General features: G+C 41.0%; 2 protein-coding genes across 5 annotated transcripts in view; both read right to left on the bottom strand.

The window, feature by feature from the left end:
* PLAC8 (placenta associated 8) overlaps positions 1-16,170 on the bottom strand; it is a 146,596-nt gene that overhangs the window by 112,818 nt on the left and 17,608 nt on the right. The window lies entirely within an intron of this gene.
* Positions 1-16,170, bottom strand: part of HPSE (heparanase) — a 39,444-nt gene that overhangs the window by 18,192 nt on the left and 5,082 nt on the right. For 3 of the 4 annotated variants that reach the window (XM_059666601.1, XM_059666620.1, XM_059666611.1), the window contains exons 2-4: positions 9,334-9,479; positions 6,486-6,611; positions 1,391-1,564 (exon numbers count right to left, since the gene is read on the bottom strand). In XM_059666601.1, coding sequence (XP_059522584.1) covers positions 1,391-1,564; positions 6,486-6,611; positions 9,334-9,479 — 446 coding nt within the window. The remainder of the gene's footprint in view (positions 1-1,390; positions 1,565-6,485; positions 6,612-9,333; positions 9,480-16,170) is intronic. The other variant, XM_059666630.1, reaches the window with a different exon arrangement.

Raw genomic sequence — 16,170 nt, 5'->3', positions numbered from 1 at the left:
ATGGAAGGCTAAAAAAATAGAAGGTTTATATGTGCAAATGACCCTAGAAGTAGCAAAGCTGAAGAGATGGGAGGGAGGCACAGGCAGTGTCCAAACTACTTCCCACATATACCTTCACCCTGAAACCAGACCTTTTCTTTGCAAAATGGGGCCCAAGGAAGAGGGAAACATAATGACATCACTCTTTTATCTCACTGTGAAGAGCAGAAGGAGTTGGGGATTGTAGGGTAGAAAAGGAGGGAGGGAGGGAAGTAGGGAGGAATGGAGGGAAGGAGGGAGGGAGGAAGGGAAGGAGGGAGGAAGGAAGGGAAGGAGGTTGGGAGATGGGTAAGGATGGGTTCAGGTGACCTATTATGCATATGGTGGCTATGGTAAAGTTGTTCATCATCTAGCTAAGATACAGTTGCCTCTACCCTTCTATTCTGTGTGTGTGCGCGCACTCCAAGTTAACAGTTATCCTCAGCAACCCGATCAGAAAAGCTGCTTCTAGACTTTACCATAACACATACCACTACTGGCATGTATCATTTCTTGGCTTGTTTTCTTGTTGGTTTGGCTCCCTACCTCTAGAACAGAAGTCTCAAGAGAGCAGAGACCTTGTTCTGGAGGCAGATTGCCTGGGTTCAAAGCCTAACTTCTCTAAGAATCCTCTAAGAGTTGCACAGCATCACAAAGCTATTTAGCTAACCTTTTGGTGCTCTTGCTATCTGTGAAATGAAGGTCATAATTGTATCTACTTCAGGGTGGTTAAAAAGATAAAATAAGTTAATACTTATCAAACACTCAGAACAATGCTCATCATACTATTACATCTCATTTCCCATTTTATCGTCAGTTCCATTTGCTGATGTGCGAAAAAGGCACTATAAATATGTTTGAATGAAGTGGCTAGTCATTTGCACTTTAGTTAGAATTTACACATTCCTTGAAAAAAAGAAGACAATCAGGAGTTTGACCTGGGTAGGATTCTACACTGGGAACTTCTAGCTTGAGCATTTCATGAGGGTTGGAATGGTGTTGCTGAGATTAACTGACAAGTCAAGAAACAGGTAAAGGAGTGGAAGGGGAAAAGCAACAGCCTGCTTTACAGTTTTGCCGAGTCCAGCCTGCCAAGCCTAATAGGCTTATAGTGACCCTGAAAATCTCAAGGAAACTAGGGAACTGTGGAAGTTGCTGGTTTCAATGAGCTGTCCTCAGCTCAAATGTATCATAAACTGGAATTAGCAACAGGTTCTGGGATATACAAAGGAGTTTTCTGCCTTAAGCAATCCAAAAGTTGCACTGTTGAGCACTGCACAAATGAACTAGAAGTGCATTTGCTGATATCACAAGTATAAACAAATAATGCCAAAGGGGAATCTTGTTAATGAAATGTCCCAGGGGTACTTACCATTGCCTAGTTCCCAAGAAATGTTATAACACTTGGAAGAGCAGTAGTCCAAGAGCAGCTGAGCGTTAGAACTGTTCCACTGCAAGTCTGCTGTTCGTAGTAAGGCATTTAGACCAAAGATCAAGTCCAGTCCTGAGCAATTTGCAAAAGTATACAGTATATCCACTGAGCTTCCTAGAAGAGGAACGTAACTTAAGAGTTAGGTTGGCACCACAGGGATGAAGGCCTCCAGACTTGCTCTTCATAGTTCACTATTTCTGCTGTTAAATCTAAGGCATTTCTTCCTAAGGAGTGAATGTAATTATGAATAAGAGACAACAAAATTGGACTGGCAAATTAAAAATAATTAATGTAACTTCATTTGCTTCAGCTGTTTAATCAAGTCTCATGGAAGGTACTAGAAGCTTTGGTCTGGCACTCAGGTTTTATTCAAATGACCTCAGGTGAATTGGTAGCTCAGTGCTCAATATGCACAGGCCAAACCTTCATCAGTCAACATAAGCCCTAGGCTTAATAATCTAAATATCTTTAGTTATAAACCCAGTCACAAAATATTTTGGTAAATTTAATTAAAAACATTTTTTTTAAAAATTCATCCATATGATTTATCAATTTTAAATAAATAGAATTTTGTATTAAAAACTTGCCCTGGGCTATAATGTGCCAAGGCACCCTGGAAAGCCACCATGAATTCACCGGTGTGATTGTTAGATTTAGCAAAAAACAAACAAATTACAGGGCATCATTTGCAACAACATGGATGGACCTTAGAATATCCTGCTAAGCAAAATATGTCAGACAGGAAAAGTTAAGAACCTTATGATTTCACTCATAAGTGGGATATAAACCTGAAAGCAACAAATGAACAAACAAGAAAGACAAACAGCCCAGCTGATGTAGTTCAGTGGTTGTGTGTTGACCTATGAATCAGGAGGTCATGGTTTGATTCCCAGGCAGGGCACTTGCCAAGATTGAGTAAAGGGGATCAAATATATGGTGACAGAAGATGCTTTGACTTTGGTGGTGGGCACACAATGCAATGTGCAGATCATGTATCATAGAAATGTATACTTGAAACCTACATAATCTTATAAATCAATGTCAACCCATTAAATATAATAAAGAAATAAAATAAAAATACAGGGTATCTGGTTAAATTTGAACTTCAAAGCAACAATGAACACTTTTTAGTGGATATTCTCTGCAATAGTTGAGAAATACAGTAATTTTTTTTTAATCTGAAATTCAAAGTTAACCAGGCAACCCTACTCACAGGGGTATTGCAGGATCTTTTAAATTGGAAGGGAAACACTTCGGCATCTGTTGGACAAGATGAGAATTATTACTATTCGGTTGTTTGAACCTAATAACCTATTAACAAACTCTTCGGTATTTCTTTTAGGCTAAATACGCTGTGAAAAAAATCACTGAGTTACTAAAGTGCCGTAAAAGTTTGAGAACTTTTGAACTCAGATTTTTAAACCATTAGCTAGTCTATAATCTGTTTGAGAGTGGCAACAGTGTAATTTTTAGTGTTATCTTTAAATGTTATCATATGCTAAATAAGTTACTGAGATTTGCATGTATATTTAGTCATTTGTTAAACAGAACTCTCCCAGTTTAAAAAACAAATCTTGTGGGTGGGTGGGAAGAGATTAACCAAAGAACTTGTATGCATATATGCATAACCCATGGACACTGCAGGGTGCAAAGCTCTCTGAGCCCAGCTGCCCAGCGTTCCACTGGATCTTAAAGCCGCAGTTTAGGACAGCATGGGCCTTTGAGATTACTGAGTCCTCCCCGAACCTCCACCCTCATTTTCCTTTGAGGAAATGGGCACCCAAAGTAACGAAGTGCTTTGTCCAGTATCTCACAGCTCTTTGGTGGTGGTGCCATTACTAGAGTCTGTTATAAAATTCCTGGAACTGCCTACTCACTGCTATATTTTAGCCTTATACATTGCAGAAAGTGTCCTGATCAGAAATCTAAGTCCTGAGTTCCAGGCCTCACTCTCCCGCTTACCGACTGAATAACAGGGGTGGAACCCTGAATGAGCCTCAGCTACAGATCTGCAATCCTAGAACTGGTACCATCATCTGCCTACCTATCTCACAAAACCAAGATTGAAACTACACATGTGAAAACGCTTTGTAAGGCATGCATATCTCTTACAGATATAAAGCACTGTTATTGCCCAGCCCCTTTACAAAGATTATGGCATTTTCAAAAAACCTGAAATGTTTGCATGTTAGCTGATTTATTCAACTCATACTTTACTCTTCTTCCATTTCTTCATTTTTCCAAATGCACTTGGAATGTATGTAGCTTGAAATTCTATTATATGCCTCCTATCACACAACAGTAACATCTCCTAGCATAAGGGCTGTATATTACTGAGTTTAAATCCACTCTTAAAAAAGTCTACTCCCTCCTCAAAATAAGAACAATAAGAAAACTCACAGCTGCCCGGCCGGAATGGCTCAGTTGGCTGAGCATCGTCACCTAAAGGTTGCCACTGGATTCCAGGTCAGGGCACAACCTGGGGTGCAAGTTCGATCCCTGGTTGGCATGGATGGAAGGCACCCAATCAATGTTTTGCTATCACATTGATGCTCCTCGTCCCCACCCCCTTTCCCAACTCTCTCCCTTCCTCTAAGCATGGCCTTGGGTGAGGATTTAAAAAAGAAAGAAACCTCACAGCTAATTATCCAACTCTCAGTCATTACCCAATCTCTTATCCCTTCCTGTATGAGAGGATGGAAAGATCCCTGGGACAAAAGCAACCTAAATGACATTAAACATTGGCACTGTCTCTTTCCCTGGCATCATACCATAACACACTTATATATTTACATAAGTGTGTCCAGCATCCAGTGTGGGGTGGGTGTTGAGGGTGGAGGAGTATAATAATGAGGTTAGCTCATTGAATGTGATTATTTTAATAAGAGAGTCTTCCTTTCTGCAGTCACACCCAGAATTATACCTGTAACACATTGCTGCCTTTCCTGTCTTAGCAGGTTTGCAGTGTGAGTTTATAGTCTCATGACGAATGTTTTTGTCATCTTCTACTTAAGTGAAACACACCACCCAATGGGCGCTGGAATGAGAAAATATCCCTGTATCTTCTAGGACACCTGTTTTAAGGGTACAGGCCACTGGAAAAGCAAGGTGTCCTTGCCCCAACAGACTTTTGTTCTCTCTTCCATCGTGCGATGCCACCCCAAGTTACTCAGGCATTACCAACCCCAGCCATGGATGTAGAACAATGTGCGGAAACTCCCATTGGCTTCTGAGATACTTATCACTGTGATGAGTTGGTGCCTAGAATAAACACAGGGATTCCTTTCTATATGTTGGCAAGACATACAGATTAAAATAGAGAATTTCAAACCAGAAGTCAAATATTTCCAAATACAAATAAACAATCTGTATTTGTTACAGATTTTTGAATTGCCAAGAGGGTGGCTGGAGTTTTACTGACCCAGTTACTATGTAGTTAGCAAAGGAACTTTCCCCTGGTATAGGAACTATGAAGTTCCCAGTCCCACAGGCAGGAAAAGATGTTGAAAACCTGCCATTTTGGTTCCAGAAAGGTAATGTGAGAGCAAATCTTTTTTTAAAGGAAAATTTAAGATAAATTGGTATACTATTTAATGATTAAAGAAAAAAATGGGAATCTGTAGATTACTTAATGCTGTGGGGTCTTCTCTAAGCAGGCCTTTATCGTAAGGATTTATTGCAAATGAGGCCTTGCTGCTATGGTCTCTCTGTACTTCTGTCATTCCTTTAACGGGATCTGAGGTGGCCCTGCCTTATGCCAAATCCCGTGCAACCAAATCAGAGTAGTCCCACCCCATTTTAAAATGCAAAACAGTTTAGAGAACTACATTATCTATTAGCATACAATGTATTTTCCAATTTCTTATGTGTTGTGTGTTTTTCTGTATCTTATAAATTTAAAAATGTAAAAATTAAAAAACCTATGGGATACACTGAAATCCAGAGAGTGTACAATATAAATCTTATGAAGGTAATTTACTTTCAGTAATGTACTTTTAGAAATGCTGACTAACCCAAATTAACTTCAAGACCATTTATTTTTCAAAAGTTCCAAGAAAATAGTTGTGGACTCTCTGAGCAGGCTATTTCCTCAACTGAGATCTGGGGCAACATCATCCCTTAGGAGGGTCTGAAAACATCAACTTTCAGATAAAAATATATTTCATAGTTAGATACGGCTTGCTTGCTTAGTTGCTTCAAAGCCTTGCGTGACAACATCCTCCCATTTTGAAGATTGAAAAATGGTTTCAGTGAATGGAAATAACTTCCTGATTAGTTGCGCTACTCATGTGTTTGCAAACCACAGAAGAAAAAGAGAAAGCTGCTTCAAGGCCAAGGCTGTCTGGTGTGACTCAGGATTCCTCTGCCTAATTCACCAACTCACAATAGGGGCTGCTTCTGGGAGGGGAGAGAGAATGGACAACAAGGTTTTCACATTCCACTCTTCATACTTTCCTATTTTACTTTTACATGACAAATGCATCCATGTCTTCCTTGATTTCCTAGCTCTCAGAGAAGTTAAGGTTATTATTAGCTTATGAATGAATAGTTTCTGGGACAAAACTATTTTGTGGCTAGTAGGTAAAGTCAGGTGAAGACAAGAAAAAAAAAACACCCATAAATTTTGGGTTCAAGATTTCCATTAACTCTTTTTTTTATATATAGACTTAATTTTTTAAAATGCTTTTTAAATTTATTTCAGAGAAGAAAGGAGAGGGAAAGATAGAAACATCAATGATGAGAGAGAGTCATTCATCAGCTGCCTCCTGCATGTCCCCCACCCCCCTCCACTGGGGATTGAGCCCCCAACCTGGGCATGTGCCCTGATCAGGAATTAAACCATAACCTCCTGGTTCATAGATCGATGCTCAACCACTGAGCCACACCAGCGGGACATTCCATTAACTCTTGAGAACATCTGAGTATTATGCAGCTTTACACAACTGCTATAGGGCTTATTAGACTGAAGGTCAAGTTCAAGCTATCCAAATATTTTAGGGGCTGGGACACTTGCAGGTTGCCATTCATTTCTTACTTGAGTAGGTGGTGTTCTTGAACCTTTTGTAATACTGTTCTCTGAGTAGAAACCGCTCTTGGGATGGCCATTCCAGCTGTAACCTCTTCTCCACATCAGAAGGGATGAATCCAGACTTGCAAATATCTGCAGATGGGAGATAATTTAGAAAATCTATTTTCAGTGATAAGGTTGAAATCCCATACATTTATTTAGTTAGGTAGTTAAATGGCTAAAGTAGACTAAGTTTCTGGTTATTAGGTATGTGATCAGAGAAAATATATTCTGTTACAACAAGTCAAATTTGCTGGCTAACCAGTCACCACACACAGACACACAAAAGGGCAGGTTTCTTAAGAAACATCAGCCATACACTGGACACAGGAACACTGGACATAAGTTTACAATTCAGAAAGCTCCTCAGAAATATGAAATTACCAGAGAACCCCTCTGAAGAAAACATAGTTCAGTTTTCTTAAGGTTCACCTTCAAAATACAGAGAACTATGTTTTACTACATCTGATTAATGGTAATTTCCTCTTGCCATAATGGCAGGACAGGAAATGTGGACGTTTTTCCTTCAAATCTGGGATCGTGAAAGCTTCTGAGGCCACAACATGTGCACCTGGAAAATCCCCCACTAACCTGTCAGGCAGACTGTGCCTCTTGATCACAAGGCAGCGGGCCTGCCAGGCGCTCACTGCCAGGCCTGGCTGACCCACCGGCGACTTCCTTTCTGGGAAGTCGTGCATTCTGGCTTTCTGGCAGCCAGTGCCCTATCCATCCCTGTGCTCACAAAGGATGTTTCAGTAGCCTTGGATAATTCCATTGACCCCCACCCCACCCCACACAGGAAGAAGAAAATTGATCAGCGAAGGGCAGTTTCTGGTCTGAACTTATAAGACCTTCTGAATGCATATGACTGCTGGGAAAGGGCCAAGTCTACACGTAAACTATCCCAATGTGTTGTGTTGTTATTCAAAAAAAAAGCCTGTAGTTTTTTTCATTTTTTCTTATTTATTTATTTATTTATGTTTTTAAAAAATATATTTTGATTTTTTACAGAGAAGAAGGGAGAGGGATAGAGAGTTAGAAACATCGATGAGAGAGAAACATCCATCAGCTGCCTCCTGCACACCCCCCCCCACACACACACACACTGGGGATGTTCCTGCAACCAAGGTACATGCTCTTGACCGGGAATCGAACCCAGGACCCTTGAGTCTGCAGGCCGATGCTCTATCCACTGAGTCACACCGGTTAGGGCTTCATTTTTTCTAATTACTATTCTATCAATTTTTTAAAAATATATATTTTTTATTGATAGTATTACAGATATTTCCCATTCTCTCCCCTATAACCTCCTGCTCTAGCCCCTTATTCTATCAATTTTGACCCAACATGGTTAACTGTTCTAAATACTTCATAACTGAAGAAAATAAACAAAAGGAAAATATGTAATATATGAAAAGTGAAATACTATTCACTAATATATACACTATACAAACATTATTGTCATTCAATAATGTATATTTTTAAAATAATTGTTAAATTAGTGATCCATTTGATGTCTAGATAGCACTTACGAAAGACACAGGGCAAATCCTCGTGGCTTCTGTGGGCAGGTTTCAACCTTGGAACTAAGGTGGGAGCCCAGATATCCAGATATTTAAACTCACTCCAGGTGAAGTTTGAGAACCACTGCCCAGTAAGTCTTAAAATCTATTCTTAGAAGCAGAATATATCTCACATCCTCTACCTATATCTGTCATCCACATTCTATAGGGTATTCCAAAAAAATGTATACACACTTGAATAGCTGATAACTCAATTTTCACTCCTTTTCAGGTTTAACTGACTTGAAATAATGGGTGTAGCCAGACGAAGCTTTTAACAAAGAAAATTTGTCCTAAAGTGCCACTAGACTTTTTTTTTTTAATGGGGACATACAAAAGATAAAGTTTACAGTACAAAACTGGCAACAGTCAATGAACTGAGGGCACACAAATATTGAACAAAATGATGATTATTTTTTTTGGTTAATCCTCACCAGAGTATATTTTTTCCATTTGTTTTTTCAGAGAGAATGGAAGGGAAAGAGGGAGAGAGATAGAGATAGAGATAGAGATAGAGATAGATAAACATCAATGTGCGAGAGACATCAACTGGTTGCCTCCTGCACATGCCCCAGACAGGGAACAGGGAGCGAACCCTCAACCCAGGCATGTACCCTTCACTGGGAATCAAACCCACTACCCTTTGGTGCTCAGGCCAATGCTCTAACCACTGAGAACACTGGCCACGGCCGAACAAAATATTTCTTTATGTTTGCGATTCCATTGCTTCACATTATCCGCAGGACCTGGACTAGAATGGCCACCAGTTTGAAAACAGGCACTGACAGAAAAATTATTCACTTCTATAGATTCTTTTAAATTTTGAAAATGTACTATACGTTCGTAAACATGTTAATAGACACTGACTTTATAATCATTCAAAGTGAGTATACATTTTTTTGGACACCCTGTATTTCCAGAATAAAAGGGTTTCAACCCATTGCTGTATCTTCAGCCAGAAATACTCTCGTCAGTTTGAGGCACTGCTACCTACATGCTCCCTCCAAGCAGCTCTGTCCTTCAACTCCAGTTGTTGTTCTATTTCCACACAATTAACTCCCGGCTATGCCCAGCACACCTTTGTTTGGTGAAGTCTCACATTCATGAAAACATCAGGAAGAGGAAACCTGCCCACTGCCTCCTTCTTTTGTGCAGGTGCCTCCACAGGTCAGTTGGAAGCCCTTACTCTCTGACTGTATGCCCATGACTAGCCACTTAATGAAAGTATATGGTTAATCTTTAAAAAGTTTCACCGTGGTTTAACTGAGATTGCCAGTAACTTCTCTCTTCAAAGCTTGGCTCCTCCTTGGGATCAAAAACGAGAAAGTCTGTCTTGGTGCCACCAAATCTCAGGTATGCAGGAGACAAACCTCTGGCCAAAGTACGAAGTTTTGGAGAACTGTGAGGACGACAAGGAAGAAATTAAAATTTTTTTCCCCCAGAATAATCTGATCAAACATGTTTACTCCTTCTGTCTCGGTGGACCTATTTCTTCATGTCTAGCTGGACAGGCCGTGGAGAGAGCAGTCATATTGCTATATGGGGAGTCATCCCATTCTGAATCTTTCTAATGGCCAGGTTGCTCTCTAGGCACCTGGAGGCAGTGTGGAGCTCTAACTCTGGCAAAGCAGGACAGTGTTCAATCCGTTAAAAAAACTCATAACCTTTTACGATTGTTGGAGGGAATAGGTAAGAAGCTGGAAAGTACAGGAACGATGACTTTGTGTTTCTTTAAAAAATGGATTGTCTTAAAAAATTTATGTTCCCACAGAAGTTCATAAATGACACAGGATTCCTCCTCCTCTCCCTAACCATCCCTTCCCTAAGAAAACCATCCTTTTAAATTTAAGTCAACTAACTGTTCCTGGCCACACTGCTTTCTGGAATGCTCTTCAAACACATAAAATCAATGCTGTGTCATTCTTGGATTGGCCTGATTTTAGTTTACATTTGGATTTATTTCAAATTGAAAAATCATCCCAGGAAAACTATCTAATTGTCAATATTTCTAACATCCTAGAAATTAAAACCTAACCTAAAATTTAAAATTTTAAGATGTGCACCTGCTTAATTATACATAATGTTATGTAAAATTTTGAAAGATTTATTTACTTATGTTCAGAGAAGCGAAATTAAGAGGTGGAAATTGACCAAAGGATAAGTCTCCTGCATTAAAGAATGTCAGCGATTCCTCCTCACCATTTTTTTGTCTGTAACTTGAGAACTTTTTACTGTACTATATAGGCACTTTTTCCTGTCTGAGCCTCTTCCTCCATAAAAAGCACTTTCATGATGCTATTTATTTAATTAAAGACAAATATGCTAGTATTATAGAGTAAAACATTTTCTTTGACCTAAAAGTTCATTTTCTCTGCATCTTAATAGAAGTTAAAATATTTTCATGGGTCCCAGCACGAGAAAATGCAGTACAAAGTGAGGCTTCAGAAATGTCATTCAACTGGATTCATTCTGACAAACACCCGACAACACCAGCACTCTGGGAGGGACGGCATCGACCACAGGATCCTCACAACCACTAGAAAATATGCAGAAATGCTCACTTGGACTAGGTAAGGACTCAGAAGACAGCCAGTCCACTTCCTGTAGGGAGGAGGACCAGAGCATCATTGTGTAATGGGCATAGAATTTCAGTTTGGGAAGATGAAAGTTTTAAGATGGGTGATGGTGATGATTGCACAACAATGTGAAAGTACTGAATGTCAGTGGACACTTGAAAATGGTAAATTTTATGTTTGGTATATTTTACCACAATAAGACAAACCAACTGTAGACACTGTGATTTCAACAATGAAAATAATATAGAAGGAGATAAGAGTGATTATTATTATTATATGATAAGATGGATGATAGACTCTTTTCTATTGTTTTTCTGTATTTTACCTCTTTTCCATAATAAGCACATGATAGTTAAATTTATACGGGATTTGTGTGTGTGTGTGTGTGTGTGTGTGTGTGTGTGTGTTTTAATGTGTTTTTTTTTAGAATAGATAAAGAAACCAAGATTTACTTAAAGGAGCTATCGCTATCCATTAATTTATTCAATAAATATTCATTGCAGGCCCACTCAGTGCCAAGCATCATGCTAGTCATTGGGGGCACAATGGCAAACAAGACAGAAATAGCTGCAGTTCTCAATGCATAGTCTAGTGATATAGATGAACAAGTAAACAAGCAAGTCCAAAACAGTGCTATGAGAATATACAAAGGGATCCTAACCCAGACCTTGGGCTGGGGGTAAAGAGTGGTTAGAGGTTTTCCAGGGGAAATGACTTCATTGCTAGACATTCAAAAATAATAAATCTTATCCAGATCAAAGATAGTGAAGTAGGATTGAAGGAAGTGTTTCAGGAGTAGGGGGAAGTCTGTGCAAAAACCAGAGGCAGAAAAACATATGGCACCACTGAAGAGCTCACAGGTGTGGCCAGAGCCTAGAATTGGGGAAAGGAGTCGCTGAGAGAGGATATCTGGTGAGGCAAGTAGCACCATGACACGGAAGGCCTGTCAGCCACCATGCCTACAAGTTCCAACTTTATATGAGAGCAATGGGGAGCCATGGAAGGATTTAAAGCCATAAAGTGGCCTCACCAGACTTTTATTTTAGAAAAGAATCTCAGGCTATAGTATAAATAACTGAATAGAAGGACCAAGACTGTAGTCATAGTAATGTAAACAAAAAGTAATGGGCCTGGGTAAGATAACAGCAGTGGGGATGGAGAGAAATGGATAAATTCAAGATACATGTGAAGGTAGAAGTACCAGATATGGTGTTATTTGAATGTTGGAGAAGAATCAAGAATTGCCCCTGGAAGCATCTTGAAAGAAGGTAATATTTGCTGAGAAGAAGAATAGGTGATAGATTGGAGTTGGGGGTGAAGGGGAAGGGGACTTAGTTTTGTAGAATTTGAGATGCCAATGGAACACTTACCTTTCAGCAGGCTAAACCATATTTCCATCAGGCCCTTGGCCACGTGTGCTTGAGTTCAGAAGACATAAGGTGAGGTATAGGGTGGAGAGCACTCAGTCTAAGAGTCAGTGACTAGTAACCCCAGCCCACAGGTGCGGAGACATGGCCCTAAAGCGGATACAGGACCTTCCTCAGGGTCACGCCACTGCCTTTGGTCAGGCACTGATTCTAGTCCTTGACATTTTGATTGTGTTTGATGATAGAGGAAGCTCATTTAAATCTGTGTTGCTGGTATTTGTAAGATGGGGAGAGGCTGGGGCTTTCTGGGAAATGTGGGGGGGGGGTAGGGGGAGACTAGCAACAGATAGAGGTGCCGTGGCATCACTAGATGTGCATCTGTGCATGGCTGGGGTCAGAGGTATGCGTGTCAGAGCCTAGTTCCCAGTGGTAGTGACTCTACCATTGTAGGCCACTCTCAGTCACATTACCTTGCCTTCATTACCTTCATCCTTAGTTGCTTCCTTGGTTTCCTATCTGTCCCAGTCCCCACCCCTGACCTAAGCCCTGTGAAAGCCCAGACCTTACCTGTGTGGCTCCTTGGAATCTTCACTGTGCCCAGAGAAGCATCTAGATAAGTCCCTGGCACACTGCTGGTGTTTAATAAGTATTGGTTAAGTGAATGAACTATTGAGTCCAGCCTGCTGAAAGGGCAAGTGGGGCCAGGCAAAGACTGTTTTCTGGACAAAATAAAAACCCAATGCTCTGGCTCCTGCCAAGGAAAGGAAGTCAGATGTTTCCAAGTATCGGTATTCAGGACCTTTTTGTTCGTCTCGTGGCAATGGAACATTTTCTTGTTTTGAGAATACAGTATTGATGCCCTCTTACAAAAAAACAAAACAAAAACAAAACCAGATTGAAAACAGATGCTAAACATGTCATAAAAATAAAACCGATCAAAGGTATTTCCATCATATATAGGAAAAAGAAAAGGGGGGAAATCTGCCACCGCCACAGTGACATGGAAATAACAAAAGGACACATAAGCAGCTGCAGATATTCATTTCCGGAGCAGCTGTTAGGGGAAAGAAAAGTCTGCAGGTATTTTTATATTATCTTATGTCTGACAATAGGCTGCATATGTCTGGCACAAAAGCAAAGGTGTGCTGGAGCCAGCTTGTATTGGCTCGGACCAGCCAGTGAAAGCCGATTGTTAAGTTTTGAGAACCAGTTGTCAAACTGTTGGCAGTTTGAGATTAGCCATGGTGGGATTACTTATAACAGAAATTGGAAGAAAACTTACATTAGTCTCCCCTCCTCCCAGAAGGCTCATGGTTCAACATTTCCTAGCCCACCACTGCATGAACAGTAATTCAACCCACGGAAGTGGGTAAGACCACTCAGGAGAGTATGTGAAGTGAAAAAACACCCAGGCCAGAAGTCTGAAGAACATCAACATTTAAGACAGGCTAGAGAAAGTCATGGAGAAGAACCGTTAGATAGGTGGGGAAACTCCCAGAAATGGAAGTGACACAGGCCCAAAGAGATGAGATAGTGTTTCAATTGTCAACCTTGCCAAATGCTTTCAACAGACTGTATTAATTTGCTAGGGTGCAGTAACGAAGTACCACACACTGGGTGGTGTGAACAAGGGACACTTATTGTCTTATAGTTCTAGAGGTTAGAAATCTGAAATCTAGGAGTTGGCAAGGCCACCATCCCTCTGAATGAACTGGGGAAGGATCTATTTCAGCCCTCTCCTAGCTTCTGGTAGTTCCTCATAGCAACATACCTCTAATCTTCACAGAGTGTTCTTTCTGTATGCATGTCTGTCTCCAAATTTCCCCTTTTTGTAAGGACATCCGTCATACTGATTACAGCCTGCTCCATTCCAGTATGCCCAGTTCTTAACTAATTTTATTTCTGCAGTGGCACTATTTCCAAATAAGGTCACATACTGAGGTACTGAGGGTTAGGACTTCAACATATAAATTTGCAGGGGAACACCCAAAAATTCAATCCATGACAGAGACCAACTTGAAAGTTGTTCACTGGATTTTGCAATAAAAGAAGGTGATTGATGTCGGAGAGATTTATTGCATGGCACAGTGATGGGGACGTTATGAAGGTGGAACAGGAAGGAATGGGCAGGAAGGAAGGCTGCAGAGGGAAAATGAGGGCAGTTCCTGCAGAGGCTCGCGTGCAGGGAGGAGTTTGGGATGGGAAAGACTTGAGGATGTTCCTATGCCGACAGGGAGCATTCAATACAAACAGAGATGTTAAAGATCCAGGGAAGAGAAGAGATGACTGACAGAGCAAAGAGCTTGGGGAGGCAAGAGGGGACAGGACCCAGAACAGAGCTAGAATTGGCCATGCCCAACCAACTGAACCATCCCATGCACCAAAAGGTCACCAGTTCGATTCCTGGTCAGGGCACATGCCAGGGTTTTAGCTCGATCACCGGCAGGGGGCATGCAGGAGGCAGCTGACCAATGTCTGTCTCTCTCTCTCAAAAAAAAAGAAAGAAAAGAAAAAGAAAAAAAGGCCTAAGAAAAGAGAAAGGAAGAAAGGACATAGCCATGGTATGTCTGTAGGTTTGATGGCAGGAAGAAAAGGAAGTTCCTGTCTAGTGACTTCATTTTCTTTGGGAAACAAAAACGTGGTCATAGGCTAAGAGTGATGAGATGAAGATGGGCTCAGAGTTTTGAAGGAAGTAGAGAATGAGAGAATCGGGGAAATGAAGAATTAAGAGTAGCACTAAGGGATAAGTCTGAAAGCCAAGAATTTATAGTGCAACATCAATCCATGTGGCTAGGAGAGTCCCTTCCACCCCCAAGAGCTCTATAACTCAGCTATACAGTGTGGCCACTGAGTCTGGAAGCAGAGGTAAATACATAAAGGTGGCTTATTAATATGAATTATAATTCACAACTAGATAATATTTTCCATTTCAGGATTTCATAGCCACCCTATAGATTCCAAAGAGGGAAAATACAATTAGACTAAGCTAGGTTTGGGTGTTAGCAGGAACAATGGGGCCAGGATTTGTGGATATTATCACATGAGCGGTTTATGTAGTAAATCAAGAAGTCAAAATCAGAGTGAGGAGGAGGCTGTTCAGTGGAGGTACTTAAAAAAAATAGTTGTGTTGGGATCCACAGAGTGAAGGAGTTAAGAGAGTAAGGAGTTTAGTCCAAGAATGGGACGTTTTAAGATTTCAGATGTTGAAAGGTTCTAGGGATGAAGAGGCAAGGCATGGCCATGGCATTAGGTGGCTGAAGCGGAGAGAAGCAATGTGTGCTAGTAAGTTGACTCCCTAGTGAAAAAAGTGCTCTATTTTTTTAAATTCTCACCCAAGGATATGTTTGTTATTGATGAGAAAGAGAGAAAGAGAGGAAATGATGTGAGAGAGAAACATCAATCTGTGGTCTCCTGCACATGCCCAGACTGGGGATAGAACCTGCAACCTGGATATGTGCACTGACCGGGAATCGAACCCACAACCTTTCGGTTCAGGGGACTATACTCCAACAAACAGAGCCACCCATTCAGGGCAAAAGTGCCCTATTGATTAGCGTTTGCCAATCTCCATGATGTAAATATTCCCACCACGGCTGACTTCAGGCTATCAGTGCTGGTGTCACTGGTGGAGGTGGAAAGAGATGCACACGTTTTATAAGCTGCTGCAAGCTGATTCCAGTGAAACACTGAGTGAAGATTATTTTGAAATGTGGGTGTGAAGAGATAGAGAGGTAGTTTATTTAGGTGGACTTGAAGTCATCTAGGATGACGGTGGGGCATGGGAAAGGAGAGGCAAGTCTGAGATCAGTGTCCATCTTCAATCGATAACATGTGAGTTGAGAGGGGAGCAGGGCGTGGTGACAAGGAGCAGAGGATGAGACCCAGACATGGAGACAGGAAGCCTCACCCTGGAGTCCTGATAGTCATCTATCTCTAGCCTGCAGCAAGTTCATCTACACTGAGTGCTTGGGGCATGTGGCATAGATTATTTCACTTAATCCTAAAACAACACAATGAGGTGGTGTCATTATTATCCATATTTTACAGATAGGGAACCTGACACAGGCACCAAGCCACTAGAACCTGAACCACAGCACGCTGGAGTTCAGACTGGTGGGTAGTTGTCTGGAAGCTGCACTGGGGAATG

This window comes from Myotis daubentonii, chromosome 1 (assembly GCF_963259705.1).
Source record: "Myotis daubentonii chromosome 1, mMyoDau2.1, whole genome shotgun sequence".
Taxonomy (NCBI): Eukaryota; Metazoa; Chordata; class Mammalia; order Chiroptera; family Vespertilionidae; genus Myotis; species Myotis daubentonii.
Note: the sequence above shows the minus strand (reverse complement) of the source record. Positions and strands in the feature narration are given on the sequence as shown.